Below are 20069 nucleotides of genomic sequence, written 5' to 3' on the forward strand. Positions count from 1 at the left end.
TAATTTTCTAGACGTTTAAAGTTTGAAGCAACTGCATTTATCTTTTAATTTTATTTCCTTCCCAACTCAACTTACTATTGCAGCACTTAAAGCCTACACAACAGACTTGCTGTTTTATCAATATTATCAATTCCACCTTTGGAGAGTCTCTCTCATGTAAAGCACAATAGTAAATAGAAAAGCGAATAAAAATGGTTTAATATAACACAGTTCTGTAACTTATGTGGTTTATCTTGAATGCTGTCACTTTTTTTAAGCATAAATGCAGCATGTTGAGGGTGGGAGAGAGTAAAGGGAATGAAAAGTTAGATCCTACTACTCAGATAGCAGAAACAGTATTTGGACATAAACCAATTTCTTCTGAGGCTGTGACTGCAAGATCTGCTAAATCTCATGCTGATTCCCACCAGATTTTTTTAAAAACTTCTCAGTAAAAGGTAAAAAAAAATAAATCTTTAACAACATGGAAAGTTAGAAACGAGGCATACACAGCCTGACAATTTTTCCACAGGAAAGAAAAAACAACAGTACCATCAGTTTTCAGCTGCCAGTACTTCCAAACACAAAACCCACCTTTGTGTTTTCTTCTTTGTTGCTCCTATAGGAGTAGAACATGACAAAATCAAAGACCAGGAGGGGCTACACGCATGCATGTGTGACAAAGTAGAATTCAAAGTTTGGGTAGTATGTCATTAAAGCTATCAGTTATGTTTTGGTCTCCTGCTGTGGCCTTACCAGAAGCAGCTTATTTGATCAACTCATAGAAAACTATGTACAAAAATGCAAAAACCACTTGGATCGGGCAACCTGTGATTACAACAATTATGAAGCAAATACATCGCACAGACTATATTTGTATATATTTAAAATTGACACATTGAAATGAGTCCTTTTCTAGTAACATCACATTTGCTTCATACTCCATTTCACACTGATGATAAAAATCATGACAGCAATCAGAGAACTCAGTCTGGAATAAAGTAGTTCACTCTACATGAGCAAACTTATGGTACTGATTTGCCAACAGCTAGAACATAAAGTCTCAGAATTGAATGAACACAGTAAGGAAATACTGGAGCAGTTTAGATGACAGCAGAAGTTAATAAAACATAAGATATTCTAAATGTAGTATATGATAACATACGAAACATATCACAAATTGGGGGGAAAAAACATTACTTTGCCTTTTCTGCATTTCTTTTAATGATTCTAGAACTAGCCATGGATTATTCTCTTCCTGAAATGTCCTGCTTTGCATTTCTCTATTTACAATAAACTCACAATATAAAAGGGTGATTTAATTAAAACCCACATCCTTAAAATATATAAATATGTATTTAATATCATGCACAATTCAATTCTAAATCTGATTTATTACTAGAGAACATCAAGTTAATTATCCATTTAATATAAGAATCACATGGTAAATTCTAGATGTGTTGGAATAAATTTTCAGAAGTCTGTTAAATGTATGTCTTGTGGTTTCCATGCCATTTCTGACATTTTCAGCCATTACCTTTTCTAGCAAGTGTGCCAGTTTAGCTCTAGCATTTCTCCATGAACTTTTTCCTATTTTGGGCACCTTTTCAGAGGTGCTCTTTGTCTAGCATGGCACAGTATTAAGTGGCATTAAATCTGAAGGATCCACACAGAAACCCATACTTAAGCACACTGACCAGACAATGTACACCTTTTAGGTCCTCAGGAAATTCAGCTTCAATCACATTTGAATATAGCCACACATTCATAGGTTCAGGTATGAAGAGGCACAATGTGTGCTCTAGTAAGAGCTCTGCACATGGTGGAACACAAAAGTCTACTTCATCCAACCAGACAATACCAGAGGGATGTACAAGCCCCATGTCAGCCTTGATTCCCTCCCTAAAGTAAATCCACCCCAAAGACAAGAACAGTTCCAATCCCGTATAAATCCCATGTAAGGTCATGATAATAACGAAGTCATCCATTCAGAGTAAGGCAATAATAAAAACATCAGTCAAATATCACATATCCATTTGTTATACAGCACTCCTACCTTTTCAGTTTCATATAATTTTCACTAGCTGCAGGTCTGCATTCAGCACGTTGCACCACTATTCCTTCCAAAGAAAGTTTATCTAGAATGGAAAAAAAAAAAAAAAAAAAAAAAAAAAGGGCAAAACTGGACATTAAAATAAGATTCACCAACATGGTCAACATTTGAATTATTTTTCACTGATTAAGTATTTAGTAAATATAATGCAATTATAAATTATCAAATCTCAAATTAATTTCTAAAATCTCTGAATTTAAGTTCAGATTTAATTTATTTAACTAGATTAAATAACTGAAGAAACAAGCAGGAAAAGCATGCTTGCACAGCTGGTATCCCCTAGACTTCCTTATTTTGCAATCAGATGTTTTACATATTAAGAGTGAATCACTGTGACCAAATTTTAAATAAAGATATAGTAACTGTGCGTGCTCCTCTTTTTTCTAGATTGTTTCACTCAGATTATCTACGAACTGTTTTCTAGAAATGTGCATAGAATACAGTCAGTGACCATGGAAAAAATAATCTACAAAGAGAATCCAAACATCAAAGTATCCAAAATTAGTGGATAGTAAAATGAGAGCTAATTTTATTCTATCCTCAGAAGAGAGTAACCTATTTCCATCTTATTACAGCACAAAAAAAAAAAAATTGTTCACTAAAGGAATACAATGCAACAAAGTAATGATACTATATTTGCTAACACTTGGTGAAAAGAAATAAAAACTTGCAGTTAGTAATCTAGACCACACAAGAAGGGTCAGTTAATACTACTCTCTGTACATTCACCTTTGTAACACTGACACTTTGTAATCCAACGTGAACACTTTTTGCCTAAAGCAATGACAGCTAACAGAGCAGTACAATAGTACCAGCCTACTCTGTAAAGGTAGAAAAGCCTAAAAATTAAAAGCAACTTGATGTAGAAAGGAAGAGAGAAGTGATGATGGGCAAACACCTGCTTCTCTACTATGATATCCTAGTGTACAGTGTGTGTGTGTGGACTGTCTGTGTGGCAATTTATCCATCACTCTTAGGCACAGGCAGCACAATATGTGTAAAACAAACACCTCTGGAACAGTCTTATGTAACAAGAAAGGATGAGCTTTAATGGCTTGATTAGCTCTCACTATTTAAAATGTCCTTCCAACAGAGTTTTGTCCTGCTATTGGTGTACACTGTCACCACCACCTTCAGCTGCCAATGTCACAGAAGAGAAATACTTAGACATACTGATGCCAAGTAACACAAGACATTCTGAGTTGTCTGTAATTTTTCCATTGTCTTATAGACTGAAATATTACATCCAGAAATCTGAGTCTCTTCTCCCTAAATAATGCAGACAGTGATATTTTTAAAATTATTTAATCTAAAATTTCTTGGTTTGATTTAAACTAAATCCTTGAAAGGAATAAGAATGTCATACTCTTCCAGGTAGCTTTGAATGAAATAAAGAAAACTTGCATTAAACCACTTCTGGCTTTACAGATTTCTAAGGTTTATGATCAGGAGAGACAACCTGGCAAATTTGCCTGACCTCCTGTATATCAGGACAAATTTAACCCTCTTTCTTCTGTACAGTACCTAGTAACTTACTTGAGGCTAAAGTGGTACTAATATTGCTGCTTAATTTCTAACACAAATTTGCCTTCAGCTTCTAGCAATTGGTTCTTCTTATGACTTTCTATACTATGCTAAAGAGTCTTTTAGTACCTGGTGTTTTCTCCCTTTGAAAGTACTTACACATCATAATCAAGTCCCTTCTCAATCATCTTGGCAATAAGTGAAGTAATTCAAGCTCCTGCATTATCACACCACAAGGCATTTATGGCACACAAAGATCAGTTTTGGGTCTCTTATCTGCACCTTGTTCAAACTTGCAACGATGTTTTAAGAATACAGAGACCAGAAAGTGGGAATATTGTACTGGTCTTACCAAAACCATATACAGAGGTAAAATAACAGATACAAGAGCTGGAATTTCTCTCACCTCACTTTAGCCATCTCAAGGTTATTCAGCAGAATCTCTGAATTCAGCTGAGAGAGGGAGGAAGGGAGACATTCAGAAGAAAATTGGTCCAATCTCTTTTGGGATTCAATGATCTGCCCCGTGCAGGTGGGTTTTTTTTGTTGTTTGGTTGGTTTTTGCTTATTTGTTGGTTTTTTTAGGGGAGGCAGGGCACATCTGTGTCCCATGACTGTGCTTCTTGTCTAATGGCTAAAACTGGGCTAAGATCAATTTGTCTCTAAAAGTCAAGCTTTGGGGGTTGATGGAGCTGACTGGCTATTGTATCACTAATAGATATATTTTGAGTCTTTCCTAAGCCTCACATTTTACCGATGTGCTCTGCATTCCCTGTTTCTAGGTGTATAATTACCTTTGGCTTGGTTAAAATGCATTGTCTTTAAACAGATTCTGTGAATTAAGTGATCCGGGTCACATCATGACAGTCCTGTCATAGTTACTCACCGTCTGACCAGCATTTATGTCAATCATGTCATGTTTTATAAGCAGTAATTCTCACTTACTATTGTCCCTCTTGCTAATCCAGAGGAAGACCTTCAAACCACAACCTGAGTGGCTTCCTACTGATAATTACTTTCTGATAACTGTGAGCCAGTTTTTAATATTGTTTTATGCTTGATATTCCTTTTTTTTTTTTTTTTTACATAAATCAGAATGTCACAAGATTCTAAATTATGTGCAATACAAAATGCTAAGCAGGCTGCAAACATGCTGTTACTTTAAGCTCACAATTTATAAAATAAACAAGATTAGGTTTGTTTGACCAGAAAACCTTTACATAAAGTGTGTATTTACTAGCATTCATTATAATTCTGATCTTTTCTACCTCTTGAATTCTGTAACAACTTTTCCCCTAGTTTCTATGGTACAGGTTCAAGGCTAACTTGCCCATACTCATCTGAGCCATCCAGACCAGCTGTCTGAATGCCAACATGCCTCTATCAATCTCTGCACCTTGCACAATTTTCAAATTATTCTCACGTTTTCAGAATCAGGATTAGTGAACCAGATGGCCCCACCCCCACCCTCAACTATTTAGGAAATGAACCTGCCAATAAAACATGCTTATCCTCAGTAATATCTCATCTTTGATGTCTTGGCTAATACCCTTTTTTCATTACCACTGATCCAGATTTGGCTTTTAATATTCCGGTTGCTTCACAGTACCAGGCTGTCCGCAATGTCCAAGAACACCGCCTTGCAGCTAAACTACTCTGCTGTCAAAGCTCATCCATCGTCCAAAAGCCAAGGTTTATGTCCCATTTCCCTGGACCCTCTTGGGGATTTTAATACATCCAGAGAGTCTAGCAGAATAAATCTGCAAAGATGCGTGCAAACATCCAGATGCAAGACTGTAGCGGGATAACACAGGTTTCACAGCCTAATTAGTCAAACTCAAGTTCAGCGACTTGGGTCTGTCTTCCCTTTTTGCAGGACCAGATCTGCAATGAAAAGACATCCAAAGTGCTACATGTCTGCCTTGATATTTCCATAGCCACATCAGCCTAGAAGCCAAAGTATAAATAAGGCATGAAAGTGGCAATTCCCTGTTAAAAATACCTCCTCAACATAAAGTACAAGATAAATGAATAGGTCTGGAAGACTCGCTAAAACCAGTGATGAGAAAACATTTTCCCAAACATCTTACACTCTCAGTTGTCCTATGTGGGGTGGCAGGTACAAGTACACTGTGAGTGCAGCTCCAGACAGGCTGATCTACATAACCCATAGCTTGACCATTAGCTGCCAAATGCATGTTCACCCTGACCTTCCTGCCTGAATGCCCTGGTGCCAATTCATAAAGGAATTTCAATTGTTGACTCTTTCAGTGAGATGATAGGGAGATACCAATTGGCATCTCTGGGGAGACACCAATTCCAGCTTCAAATCCTGCTAACAACCACCATCAAATGAACAGAATATGGTTAAAACTCTTAAGGCAATCTTAATACTGGCACTGGCTGAATTTGCTGGAATTGTGCAGAAGATGGACTGATAAGGGCTAGGGTTTTTGTGGGGTTTTTTTGAGAGGATGGACTGACTGGCATGGAGATTTTAATGTGTTAGTATTTCTAGCCTGACTGCATCCAACTCCAACTTCCAGCCACTGGGTCTTGTTAGACCACTGACTGCTAAGTGGAAGAGCCTGCTAAACCTGCTAAGGAAGCATTTCTGCCCATCCAAACACTCACATACTCTCCACCTTTACCAAGCCTAATAAAAATAAATTGTTTCCTTGAATCTTCCATTAATCCTATTTTTCAGCTTCTTAATCATTCTTATTGGCCTGAGAAAGTTCTGTTCATGAATGTCTCTCCTGAGACATCATGTCTCAAAGCCAGACTTGACAGCATGTGGGACAGGATCTGAAGTTTACTAGTTCCTGCTCTTTGTGAGTGGTGCCAGGGAAGAAGGAGATGAAGACCTGCCTCAGGATCCCTGGCCACAGGAAAAAGTGGAAGAAAGTGCAGTAAGGACAGGCTATGGGCACTGCCTGCAAGCTGGAAGCCCCAGTAGTTCTCACTGCTCACTTACACTGCTGTACAGCTTCCCAGGCTATTGTATGTGATGGCTGGACAAGGAGCAGAGGTCCTCTACTACACTAGACCTCAGCTCTGCTCTTCCAGACCAGAGGCATTTTATGTCACCTTTCTTCCATTCAAAGGACAGCTTTGAAGCTGGTGCCCTTCTCAGACCATCCATCCCTGGTAGCTACGTAGCTAGAGAATAAGATTGCCCAGTCCTTACTTGGCACTCCCTTATTTAGGCATCCAAAGATACATACTACATTTGATTTAATGACCACCATGCAGAACAACGACCTCATGTTCAGTTGTCAATAATGCCTTATACATAGGACAAAACCCCTGCCCTAATCCTCCTACAAACATATGTACTGCAAGCCTTGTCTACAGTGTATTCCTGGGCATATAAACTTCGTAAATGGTCATATCAAAACGTTATCCTAGCCAACCATCCAGATGCTTCAGCATCAGCAATGTATCTCCTTATTGATTATATTCTCAGTCTTTATCACCTCCCAACTTCATCAGTAACTATCTCCTCCTTATCACTGACTAAAATAAATAGAACTGAGAACCAAATCACAGCAACATTTCAGTGATAATTTGCTGCTTAATACTTGTCAGTTTGAAGCCTGTAGATAGTTTTTGTATAGTTGAAGGAAAGGGAAACAAATACAGTATATATTCTAATTCAAAATGACAAATGAGACATACTCAAAGATTTAACAGAAAAAAACATCACCTCCTTTGTGGAGGGGAAGAAATTTTGGAACAATCCATTTTCCCTCCACCCATACTGACTCGTATTATATCACTCTCCCTTAACTTTTAACTGATTGACTTCCAAGTCAGATGTTTTATTGTTTTTCATACAGTCCCTTTTCATTTTTGAATACCTGGGTCATCCAATTCACCCTTTGAATACTGGCACAGCATTTGCTTTTTCAGTCTTGTAGAACTGCAGTGCTCAAAAATTATTAAAAATATCAACAGCAACTGTTGATAGAGTATCTAAGATGGCTCTTTCAAAACTCTTGAATGCAAATTGTTCAGACTTGCCGATTTGAAAATCTTCAATTTTAATTAGAGTGTAGAGATTGTCTTCAATAGCTGTTAATCAACATCCTGGAGTTATTATTGGAATGAGAACGTTTATGCTATCAACACTGTGAGATAGTAGCTATTGAATGGTTTAATTGTCCAACAACCTGGCCAATTTTCAGTGTTATGACATTAAATGACTATCAAATTGCCTCGATAACCCAAACAGATTTGATTAGCATGACTTCCTAATACATTTCAAAAATCCTCTACCTCTTACAGCTCAGATAACTCATCCTTTACACTGTAATAAATAAAAGTAGCTGTTTTCTGTAACTCAAGTCATTTTTATTGACAGCACTCTCAGTGAAGCTGCTGCCTTTTGGACATGTGAGCTGAACCACTGGTTAAAGCACCACTTTCCTGTGGTGTGCTCCAGTCCTGAATCCTCAGTTCCATGGCATGCCCAAGCTTCCAGACCAGGAGGTTGAGGAGGATGGAAGTTGAGGAGGATTGAGGTCATTTTCCAAAAAGAAACATGTAGAACAGAATGAGGGGGAGATGCCTAGCACCCTCCAACTCAGATTTGTTTTCCTGTGTAGCTGATAGATACCAGCACTGCATTTTCATTGTCTCCAGGACAGCTTGCCTGACCAAGAAGGAAGTGAAAAACTCTGTGGATTGCCCTCCTGGTGCAGCCTAAAGGGTGAGAAATGGAGTACTACTGCTACAGCCACTCTCTTAAGTGTGTGCAAGAGTTCTTAATGTTTTCTGACTTAATCTGGAACCAAAACAATATCCTTTCAGTTGCTGGATTTCAGCAATATTCCTTACTTGAATGGCCAATCACAGCATACAGGAGACACTAACAATGTATGAAGCAGCAGTCACTTCACGATTGCTAGCTATCAAGATTGGTAAGCAGGATACTTCAGCTGGATAGGACAGAGACAGACCATTAACTCACAGCATGGAAGAGCACATAGCACTAAGTTGCTCTCTCCATCCAAGTGGGAAGCAAGATCTGAGATGCACTGGGCACATTTCAGCTATCACATGCCTGGTGCACAATACAAAGACTCTCAGAACACAAGAATGATCAAAGTCTCTAACTTGATTGCAAGAAATACTTGCATAACTTTACCAAAATGAACTTCTGGATGATCTTCCAGTACGTGGACAAAAGGACGGAATAAAGGAAATCCAGTTCCTCTAGGCATAGCTACACCTTCAGAAAACAGTGAGCTATATGAAACCACCCCACTAATACTACATGTGCTGCAATACTTTATGTATCACCAAGTGCACAGCAAGAATAAGGGCTCTTTGGAAAAGTTGTATTGTAGTATGGCACAGAAAGTGGAAAATTTTCAGAAAGATATGCCAGGCTTTAGTTTTGTGTTACAGATGACTGTCAGCTGCAGTACAGTAAAGTTACATGGGTTTTTGGTGATGAAAATTTTACAGCAGCTCTACATTTTTCAAGTCTCAAAGGTTTAAATGTAAATATTCATGATCTCCACAGAGTATATTTTCCACATCAAATCAATTTTGAATATTTTATCATACAAACCACTAAAATGATTTTGCATGATCTTTCAAAGACTACTTACTCGTTCACAAAAATGGAAAATTTCAACTACAAGTGTTAGAACACTGAGAAGATATGAACATGAAAAACTAAGCGAGCAGATACTGTTCCGTAATTGCCATCTTTTAAAATGTAGACAGCTTAGCTGGCCATGAAAAATTTTGTATCTTTTACAAATCCCATATCTCCCTGGAAATCCCCACTTACTTGTGCCAGGACATTCCTAGTTCAGCTTCAAAGTATTTCAAGATCACTGTGTAACATGAAAACACAACAGATATCATTCTCTTAAGAGTTTAACAGCCACTAAGATGGTTCAACACTGTAGCTATGCATGATCTAAGCACATTAACTGAATTTTCCATCACTTAACAAGAAAATAAATTTGAATGGCTGTCTCCTGTAATGGCAAAAAAGGAAAATTATACTTGAAACTAACTGGCTCTTTCATTTTCTCAATTATTCACTTAATAATTGTGAAAGGAGTGAATTTTGGAAAAAGTCCAAATGTTTAAAAATTAGAAACTGGTTGAAAACTCTTTGACTGAAGTTATGCTAAACATATCAGTGGCATTAAAGAGTTAAAATTAAAACCATGACTAATACCTGATAAATCAAATCTAATGAATAATATCTGCTTAATATATCACATACAGCAGCAGAAAAATTTAGCATATCAGTGCTAGGGATACCCTGGCAAGGAGAATAGTGAGTACAGAAAAGTGCATTTATTTCTACTAGATTCAGTTATCCATTAATAAAATATTATAGTGATGACTCTATGGTAACAATAAACAGCCTTAGACACTGGGAGCAGTAGGAATAGAATATTTAGAAACAGAGCAGAATAATTAACAGATGAATAATCTGACTTTTGACTGCTAATCGGGCAAAGCAGGAGACATCTACCTGGAAAGTGAAAAACACATCTTGAAAAAGATGGGACCTCCTCTTCAGGTCCAGCCCAAGGTAAGCGTTCGCTCTGGCCAGTGCTAGGGAATGCATGCTGCCGCTCCCCCCTGCTCCCCAAGGAAATATACAGAGATGTGTGGAGAGCTTTCCCTTTCCTGCTCCAAGCTGAAAATGTTTAAAGGGGAAACCTTTTTCTATGAGGCAACCAAGAGCGAGCCTCAAAGCACAGATTCATGGAGAGAAGACAGCCATTTGATTCAAGTGTGCTCTGCTGATGTTTCCCCCTCCCCGTACCCAAGTGTTGCTAAGCTATCATGTTATGTGATGTTCAAAGCTATCTGTAGGCACACTAACCCTTTGTTCCGCAGGGCAGCTGAGTTGTTCCCATTGAGAAAGAACAAACTGATGCTAGATAGCCTTGGTGACTTAAAACATCACCAATATAAATAGCAAATCCTCTCTCTAAAACAGGTCTTATCTACGGCACAGTGAAAGGCAAAAAGTGAAACCTAATCAGGCTGCAGTTCTTGTGTTGGTGCACATACTCCCACTGACTGCAAATGGCAGCTTTCACCACAAACTTAAAGCAGTCAGATCAACAAGTCCTCAGCACCACTTCTAGAGTATTTTCTGTGAAAACATCTTATTGCTGTGCACGTGTTCGATAAATGAGGAATATGTATGTGCACGCACTCCACAGATGACACCCCCCTTGTGCAGACAGGGACATCTTCTTTCCTTTCACTGTTGACCTGCTGTATGCATGAGGTATTGTAATCAGTATCAAAAAATGTGAAGAGATGCTTTGTGAAAATTAAAATCCTTGAAACATAAATGAAGCTATCTGTTTAACACCATAAGCACTAAGCATGCTGATACTGATACTGCTGATACCACAAATACATCTTAAAGTATTAAATACAAGGTGTCATTTAGAATAGCAGCATATATTTCTGTGAATAACCCCCAAAACTATGTAAACTTCTTAGACTTAAAGGGAAGAAAGAGACAAACAGTTGTTATACCCTTCTTCCCTTATACAGTTAAATGCAAATTCTCCTTTACAGTCATATTCCTGATATCTCCCTGCATACACAGCTGATACGCCACCTACTGCAAACCCGAGCTGACAGTCGGAGCAATGCTAGCAGCATTTCCATTCCAACATCGTGCCGGAGCTGAATAAAGGTGCTTTTTTTTAAAAAAAAAAAAAACAAACCTCTTTGCAAGCTGACAAGAACAAAGCAAGATAGCTGGCTTTTTGTCCTAGCTTCGATAATGGAGAGAAAAATAAACAGAAGAGAAAAGGAATGTGAAGAAAACCACAGCAACTCCGAAGGCTCTGAGCAAGACAAGGACTATAAAACGTCTCTGATTACTCTGAATGTTGGTGGCTATCTGTATATCACACAAAAACAGACACTAACCAAGTATCCAGATTCTTTTCTGGAAGGGATCATAAATGGAAAAATAATGTGCCCATTTGATGCAGATGGTCATTACTTCATAGACAGAGATGGACTCCTTTTCAGACACATTCTCAACTTCCTACGAAATGGAGAACTTCTTCTACCAGAAGGGTTTCGAGAAAATCAACTTTTGGCACAAGAAGCAGATTTTTTCCAGCTTAAGGCACTCTCAGATGCAGTGAAATCAAGGTGGGAGAAGGAACAGCTAGCATCTCGAGAGACTACTTTCCTTGAAATAACTGACAGCCACGACCGTTCACAAGGACTTAGAATCTTTTGTAATGCTCCCGATTTCATTGCAAAAATAAAATCCAGAATTGTACTGGTGTCCAAAAGCAGGCTGGATGGATTTCCGGAGGAGTTTTCAGTATCTTCAAATATTATTCAATTCAAGTACTTCATAAAGTCTGAAAACGGTACACGACTGGTACTGAAGGAGGACAATACCTTTGTCTGCACCCTGGAAACTCTTAAGTTTGAGGCTATAATGATGGCTTTAAAATGTGGATTTAGACTGCTGACCAGTCTGGATTGTTCGAAAGGATCAATTGTTCACAGTGATGCACTTCATTTTATCAAGTAATCACAAAGGCAAAGGAAATGAGCATGCAGCCAGTAAACCTCCTTGACCTGCAGCCTCCTGGCATCACAAATAATGTATCTAACCAGCCTTGTACCACAGAGCTCGGCTGCTAATCAATTGTTGTGAGCTAATGGTATGTAAATCTCATAATGACATCCATGTCTGGCTTAACTTAAGTTGAATGAAAATTTTATGCCTGAATTTAATAAAAACTATCTGCTAAACATTGTAAAACAGATTGAATGCTCTATGCTATTTGTAATACATGTTTTCTTGATGCTGTCTTTCAACCAGAGAGTCTAGCTGAATTTTTGTGTACCTGTATGACTAACATGCATACCCCTAACTGCTCTGCTAAACAGCAGTGACAATATTTTCATATAATAAGCAGGCTTAAAATATGTTTTGCTTATAACAAAATCAGAATGGATTTTAACTGGAATAAATGATTTTCAATGTTCATTAGTGTTTATGCTAATCTATTGTACTGAATTTGCAAACAACGAGATTGCTAGAGGGATTAAAATTAATCAACTTTAAAATAAATGATTTCTCAACTCAACTAAAACCACACTGATAGCTGTGTTAATACGTAACAGTTGCCAAAAACATGCAAACCAACCAAATAATGCTGAGAGGATTAGTTATATTATGGGAAATGAGTTGAATCTGCACAGAATGTTAAATTTTCTAATTACATACACATATCAAATGGCTAATAAAATATTTGACAAAGTTTCACATAACAGGTTTCTAGTAATGACATCCTACAATGCTAAGGTCGCTGTTTCCTACTAATTTGTGCTCATAAGGACAGGGAATTAACAGAGCCCTTGCTCTGCACAATGGTTTACTAAAAGCAAGTAGTACTATTAGTTTTGAATAGACCACCTGCTGGCATTTAAGGTGCATCATTCCAAGAAAGAGAATAAATGCCTTTTTTTCTCCTCACCTCCACTATTTATCAAATTTTTTCACCTATGTTAAACAAAGTTTTAATAGCTTCTATGAAACAGCTGTAACTATTTTAACCACAAGCACTACAAACCAGTCACTCCGCAAAAGTGGACTGTAAAATCATCACTAAAGGCAGAAAGAAACTGTACTAACTCTTTAAGTTTAAGCTTTGTCCATCATTGAACCCAATCATTCACAGCTCATATGAACCCAAAATTCAAGTAAAATGGTATTAAAGAAAGAAAGAAAAAGCAACCAAGTAGTTTCTCAAATTTCCCAAAATGCCAACATCAATTATGAACAGAAAAAAACGCACTAAGAATTTCAACAAAATGCAGTACAACCCATACTAGAACTGACAACCAAGAAGAACAGCTAACACAAGGCAGGCTGAGGACAGTTCTCTTGCAGATTTTAGAGGAAACAAAGTCATTCTTAGTAGTAGTGACTGGGAACGCAAATGCAAGGTCCACTTATCCTTCAACATGAAACTATTTCACTTGTAACATACAATAGGTGTTGTTAACTAGGTCTCTCGTCAGAGATTAATTAAGAGAGGGACTCTAGATCTCCAGACCAGGCAGCAGTGACTGAAACACACTCCAATATAATTTTATTGAATGGGGAAATCCAGCCTCTACAGAATACTCCATGACAATGAACCCACTGTCTAGAAACTACAAACTTCTCTATCCAGTCCCCATGTTACATACTTAGACATCATAAAAGATGTGGTTCTAAGTTGAACTTTTTCAAACTGAACTGTTTAAAAAAATCAATTCACACTATGTTGCAGGCATAGAAGATGAAGAACTGTTCATGTACCCCAAAACTTCTCTGTGTGTCCAAATGCATCAACTATCTATAAACAAAAGATATATAGCAAAATACAGTTCTTTACATATATCATCACTATGTGTCATTCTTTCCCCCCCAAGGTATCTTAAAAAAAAATTCTCATTAACCACTAATCTCGTGGTGGTGAGACACTGGCACACGTTGCCCAGATAAGCTGTGGCTGCCCCTTCCCTGGCAGTGTTCAAGGCCAGGCTGGACGGGGCTTTGAGAAACTTGCTCTAGTGGAAGGTGTCCCTGCCCATAGCAGGCGAGTTGGAACTAGATGATCTTTAAGGTCCCTACCAAGCCAAATCATTCTATAAATCTATGATACAATAGGACTTCTGCAAAAACGTAAATGTGAAAGCTCCCTTAAAAGAAATCCAAAATCCCGCTGCTCTCGTAGGACAAGACTAGAAATGCCATTGCACAAAACAATTACATGAAAAGCCCTTTGTGAACACAATTCTCTACATGAGCAAGAAAAAGGGACAAGACAATCTAAAAAAGCTCCTCAACTAATCTACAAGTTTTAAAGAAGAATACTCTCAGTGCTGTCAAATACACAGACTGCATAAGCACAACGTCTGGAGGAGGCTGTTGCTCCTAGAATGTCAAATCATCCATTTTCACTTAAATGCTTTTGGTTATAACCTTCACATGTAATGAATCTTTGACTGAAATTTAAAATATTACTGCTGTTGAAAAAAGAAAAATAACAAAAATCAGTTTTTATTTCAAACAGTTAATATACTTACATGTTAATTAAAATATACTGGAGTTGCTTGCCTTTCAATTGGGCTCTTGGGATGCTCAATATCAAGAAAACATTAACGCCTTAGTATCAGAAAGTAGTACCAGTTTTTCATCATTGCAGGACTTGACACATGAAAAAGCCGTTGACAATTTTATGCTTCTGTATTTATTATAGAAAATGCTTTTGGACTATAAGCTATTCACAAGCTGATAATCACCGGTAAAACTCAAACCATCTGAAATATCTTCTAAGAATAGGCTACAGCTACTCTTAAAAGATTTACTGGAAGGCTTTTATTTGCCAGGCCTTTGTTTCAGAGTACCTACTTCTCTCTTAACCTGTATAAAAGTAAGCGCTTGAATCTCTTTTTTGTTTGTTTTAAAGTGAAAAGTGTACATCTCTAATCATTAGTAAAAATAAATGGTTTATTTTTTAAACTCAATGATTCATTACGTTAAGCACTCTTCACTGCATTTTTTTTATTTCCATGTAGATAACACTAACATCTATATCATACATGTAAAATCATCTGCTGTAACGCTAACTTCAATATTGTCATCTTTTCCCATTTTTATGAACGCTCATGCATTTCTACAAGTGTCAGGGTTTGAAATTTTTATATGCCATCTCTGATCAAAGGCATTTCACTCAGCTGTTTGATTCACGTAGCAGAAACAGAAGGAAGACGAGGGTGACAGAATCATTCTCTTTCCTGTTCACATTAAACAAATCCATAACTACATTGAATCACACCATATCAGCTACGCTCAAGCTAGCTATAAACCTGAATAATTTTTCAAACCAGGGTGGGAGAGTGTCTTGCTTTAGTATGAATGTGAAAAACATCCATACTGTGCATAATGTTTCCTCTTTAATCCATAAATGTATTCTATATAACATAAATACATATAGATTCAGTCACTCAGGTAGATGCCTGCGTTCCACACTCATAGGCTGTGCCAGAAAAGGTATCGAGTTATGCATCAGTTACCTTTTCTTTGTTTTCTTTAAGGTTGAAAATTGCATATTTAACACTACTATGACAATGAGAAAGCTGCAAAATCAAGTGCTTAACTCAGAAACACAAACAGCTGTTCTAACAACATTACTTTGAATATTATGTGCATGCAAAGTATTTCTACTCATCTTTCTCTCATTAAGAGCTGGATCACAATGAACGTAACCAGAATAGTCCTACAAGTATTACGAAAAAATGGCAATTTCCGTAATTTCTCTGATGATCTTCAACTGCACAAGCAGGAATAAAAAGGAACTTTCTCCCCCTTCCCCAAGGAGGCACTCAACCTGCTCCCACACAAGTCAGCTTCTCTTGCCTACCTGCCCATCCTCTCAGGTGAGAAAAAGGGCCACCAGACAGATAATTCAGAAGGGACTGAGTGAGCTGAAGGTAGGACTGCCCTCCATACACTAAAAAATACGATATGTGCCCCTGTGAGTTTCCCTGAATGACTGCTCATGACAGAGCAGTGCCAAACTGACCAAAATACCCATTGTATTCCTTCCTCCCACATTTGTTCACCCATCTTTTTCCACTGGTGGAGAAGCCAGTGGCTCTTTTATCACACTTGGCAGTACACTGACATAGTTATCACCTATTTGTTTTTCTCCTACATATGGACCAAACGTAAGAGTGGCCACACTACGTCAGACTAAGGTCTATCTAGTCCAGTGTCCCCTGGTGACTGTGAACTGTTTCCATCCCCTGATCCTTCACATCTCCTGGCAGAATCCCCATTTTTCATTTGTTGACCCTCACATTCTTCGCCTTATCTTGTCTTCCTCCCACATCATGCAACTAATTCTCTTTTTCTTTTTTTTTTTTACCATACTCCTCCCTTACATCAGGAGAGCTGTAGGGCTTTGTTAGGGGGCAGCAGCCTGACTCAAGAGGAGAAACAGTAAAGACAGTGTCCAGAAGCAGATGCCCAGGAAAGGATATAAGAACCAGAAAAAAACATACAGGATGATGCTCCCTTGAAGTACTCCCTCAGTTTCCAGCCACTTACTGCCCAATGACTTCTAGAGCTAGACATGGTTTCTTGGAGGTAGCCCTGATGCTGTGAAACAGTCAAATTACAGTTCCAACTCCACACCTTCAGTAGCTGCCCACCACTGATCAGTGTTTCACAGCATCATAATCACACTATTGACATTTTCAAACACTCATGTCTTATTTTTAATTGTGTTTGTGCATTTATACCCATTACAACTCTGTGAGTGACAACTGGTCACTTCTCTACAGTAGTTAATATTTCTTTAGATCCTAAAGGGGAAAAAAATGACATCATTTGCAGCAATCAGTTGCACTGTTATGCCACCTCTTATTTAAAAGCATTACAAGGTTTCTATTCACTAAGATGGAAACAGTTTAAGAAAATTATCTTCTTCCTTCTCTCCCCATTAGTATACAAGCAGAATAAGGACAGACAACAAATATTACAATTTAATAACATCATGCCTCATCCATGAATTTATTTGCATAGAAGGGTCATGTTGCCCTAATTCTGTTGACTAATGAATCACAAGTGGGGATGAAGAGGACAAGTTAACTTGGGTCTATGACAAAATAAATATTATTTTCTCAGGTTAGAATTATTTAATCTTTGCTAGGTGACTATTGCCTGACCCTAAATTTGTCTCCCGTGCTGCAACACAGGGCAGAAACTCTTAAGACTGCCAGGAAAGCAACTACTGGTTAAAAAACTAGACATGTTTTCATCTGGAGAGATAGGCTTGCATAATTCACTAGGTTGAAACAAAAGCAATCATTAAGGCATGATAAATTTAAGATTAGAAAATTAACATTATGTTTTTTAGTTACTTTTGAAATAGACATTCTATAAGTCCTATGTACCGGTATATCACACAGAATATTGCCTCAAAACACTGCCTCTATAAATCACCATCACATTCACAATAAAATGACAGAAAATGAGAAGCACAGCAAGGACTGGGGAAGGTAGGAGGGAGATTTATAATGACACCTGAGGAATGTGGATGAGCAAGCACTTGGAAAAAGAAAGCACAGTTGCCTTGCTTTCTGAAAGAAATTGTATAATATCCTGTAGAACTAGACAGTTGATTTCTTTTCCTAAAAATGTGTGTGGTAGGAGTGCCACACACAGCTAAAGCAACAGTCTCTGAAAAGCTGTTTCTATCTGCGCTGGTAACAGTTTAACATCATTGCCATTATCATTTAACACCATGTTTGTTCATTTTAAGCTTCAGAAAAGAATACCATTCTGCTGCTTCAGAAACAAAAACATTCACAAAACTGGTACAATAATTATAGCTATGAACAGCATCTACTCATTCAAAATCCAGTTAGGGAATGATGACATGAAAGTTCAACATGTTAAGGATTCAAAACCAAGTAGTTGGAAGACTGTTAAAAATCAAGCCATTCTGAAGGTCTGTAAATTTCTTCTAATGCTAAAAATTACTACAGTATTACCTTGTTTACTGGTGGTGGGACATTTGGGGACATAACCTCAGTTTACACAATTCATGAAACCCACAATCTTTCTACACATTAAAGGGCAATTCCACTAGTTCCACCCTAAGTGTTATTTTGGATACCTGAAAAACTAGATCACTACACTTTTCCAGGATACATCTTTTTTGCCTTTGACACCACTTCACCCTAAGCTTTCAACAGCTGTTTTGTTCCAGGTATGTAAAGCCTGGCCAAAAGGAGGCAGCAGGTTTTCTTGCTCACATCTCTGGAAGGGAGATTTGGAGTCCTGTGTAAGGGGGTGGCACTTCACTAGCCACAGAGCACACCAAGGAGATGAGAACTCAGATTTAAAAGCCCAAGGCTGCTTGCTAGGGAAATGTTCCAGGAAGATGAGGATCGAAGGGGCTTGCTAGAGCCATGGGCCTGATGCTCAGGGAAACCTGTAGTGCTGGACTCTGAGCAGTAAGGATGGGGAGGGAGCAGTGTGGTAAGAGAGCCTACAATACCTGAGCACCAGGAGAGGAAGAGGAGGGCTGAGGGACTCCAGGTAAGTAATTGACTGTCATCTTGGGTTCCTGAGTTTATAGAGAAGGCACAGATGCCAACACAGTGCAACACTGAGGTTGTACAACACGAGTAACATCTAATTATCCTGAAATTACTAAATAAAATAAATTTATCTCTTGGCTTTTCATATGTCAGGTTTCAGACAGGCAATTTTCTTTTTTTGCAGAAGTCAGAGGAATGGAGAGATTCACTTTTAAAAAAATTAAAATAAAAAAATTTAAAAAACAGAAAGCCTTGAGCTACATGTCTACTGTTGCAACTGCACAGAAAGCTGCTTGTCATGTCAAAGGAGGTTCTTGACTTTGTACCACAGTGAACAGATGAAGAAAAAAAGAGAAAAAAGAACAGGTCAGAGGTGGGTACAGACTCTCTCAATTAGAAAAAATTAAGCAAACAAACTATCAATGAACAGGCTAAGGATCAAGAAATGTAAACAGATCAAGCAACTGTAACACCGATCCCTGTCATTTATTGCCTCTCTACTACTTAAATAAAGCCTCTGGAAAGTATTAGGGATAAAGCAGTACATTTTCTCAATGCTGAATCTGGTAATGTCAGAGGAGACAAATTAAAGGCCCTGCAAACCAGTCTGATAAGAATCAGCTAAGTAGAGAAAATTGGTACTCTCAAGTTACGAGTCTTATCAATACTAACTTTATCTAAGGCCTGCCACATTGTCAGGTCTTGTGACATTTCCAATATATTTTTTAAAATGAACAGCAAATAATATTCCTTACCAACAGGGCAGAAATCTAACATGTAGGCTATTATTATTAATGCCTTCTCATATGATGATAAAAGTCTACCTCTGTAAGACTTTTCTGCCACACACAGATGATGATTTTAGGGTTTGCCCAGAGAGTACGGTGCAGAAATCCCTAAGACAACCTGCATGAGTGAGACAACGTGCTGTAGCACAGCTACATGCTGCTACTGCTCCTGTATCACCACAGCTGTTGACAAGATGCTGGGGCTGGAAAAGCCTTATAGCTCAGGAATAACACCAGATGAGCTCTGCTAGACGATTTCCAGACTCAAGTATACAGAAAACTCAGGTCCTACCTACTATGCTGCAGCCTCCAGTGCTCTTGCAGCTGCAGTTAGCAAAGGCAGAGGTAACACACAACCTTAGAAGAGCTGCTCTTGCCTTTGCCTTCATTGCCTTCCCCCTCAAATATTACTTCCATGATTAAAAAGATGAAACTTCAACTATTGCTGATGCAAGCTGTGTAATAACAGTACAGAACTGGGGAAAGAAAAATTGTGGGAAAAAAAGAGGAGGGGGGGGGCAAAT

General features: G+C 38.1%; 2 protein-coding genes across 2 annotated transcripts in view; one reads left to right on the forward strand and one right to left on the reverse strand.

The window, feature by feature from the left end:
• Nucleotides 1-20069, reverse strand: part of GTF2F2 (general transcription factor IIF subunit 2) — an 84842-nt gene that overhangs the window by 47344 nt on the left and 17429 nt on the right. Inside the window, exon 6 of the mRNA XM_026866609.1 lies at nt 2036-2117. Coding sequence (XP_026722410.1) covers nt 2036-2117 — 82 coding nt within the window. The remainder of the gene's footprint in view (nt 1-2035; nt 2118-20069) is intronic.
• On the forward strand, nt 10145-12641 carry KCTD4 (potassium channel tetramerization domain containing 4). The gene is made up of 2 exons (XM_026859187.1): nt 10145-10184; nt 11195-12641. The coding sequence occupies exon 2, from the start codon at nt 11406-11408 to the stop codon at nt 12177-12179; it is 774 nt and encodes a 257-aa protein (XP_026714988.1). The 5' UTR covers nt 10145-10184; nt 11195-11405; the 3' UTR covers nt 12180-12641.

The sequence above is a fragment of the Athene cunicularia genome (genome assembly GCF_003259725.1).
Source record: "Athene cunicularia isolate RWA chromosome 1 unlocalized genomic scaffold, athCun1 chr1_part1, whole genome shotgun sequence".
In the NCBI taxonomy this organism is placed as follows: domain Eukaryota; kingdom Metazoa; phylum Chordata; class Aves; order Strigiformes; family Strigidae; genus Athene; species Athene cunicularia.

What these genes read in the sequence shown, in the direction of transcription:
- KCTD4 (XM_026859187.1), top strand. Translation starts at nt 11,406, where the DNA reads ATGGAGAGAAAAATAAACAGAAGAGAAAAGGAATGTGAAGAAAACCAC.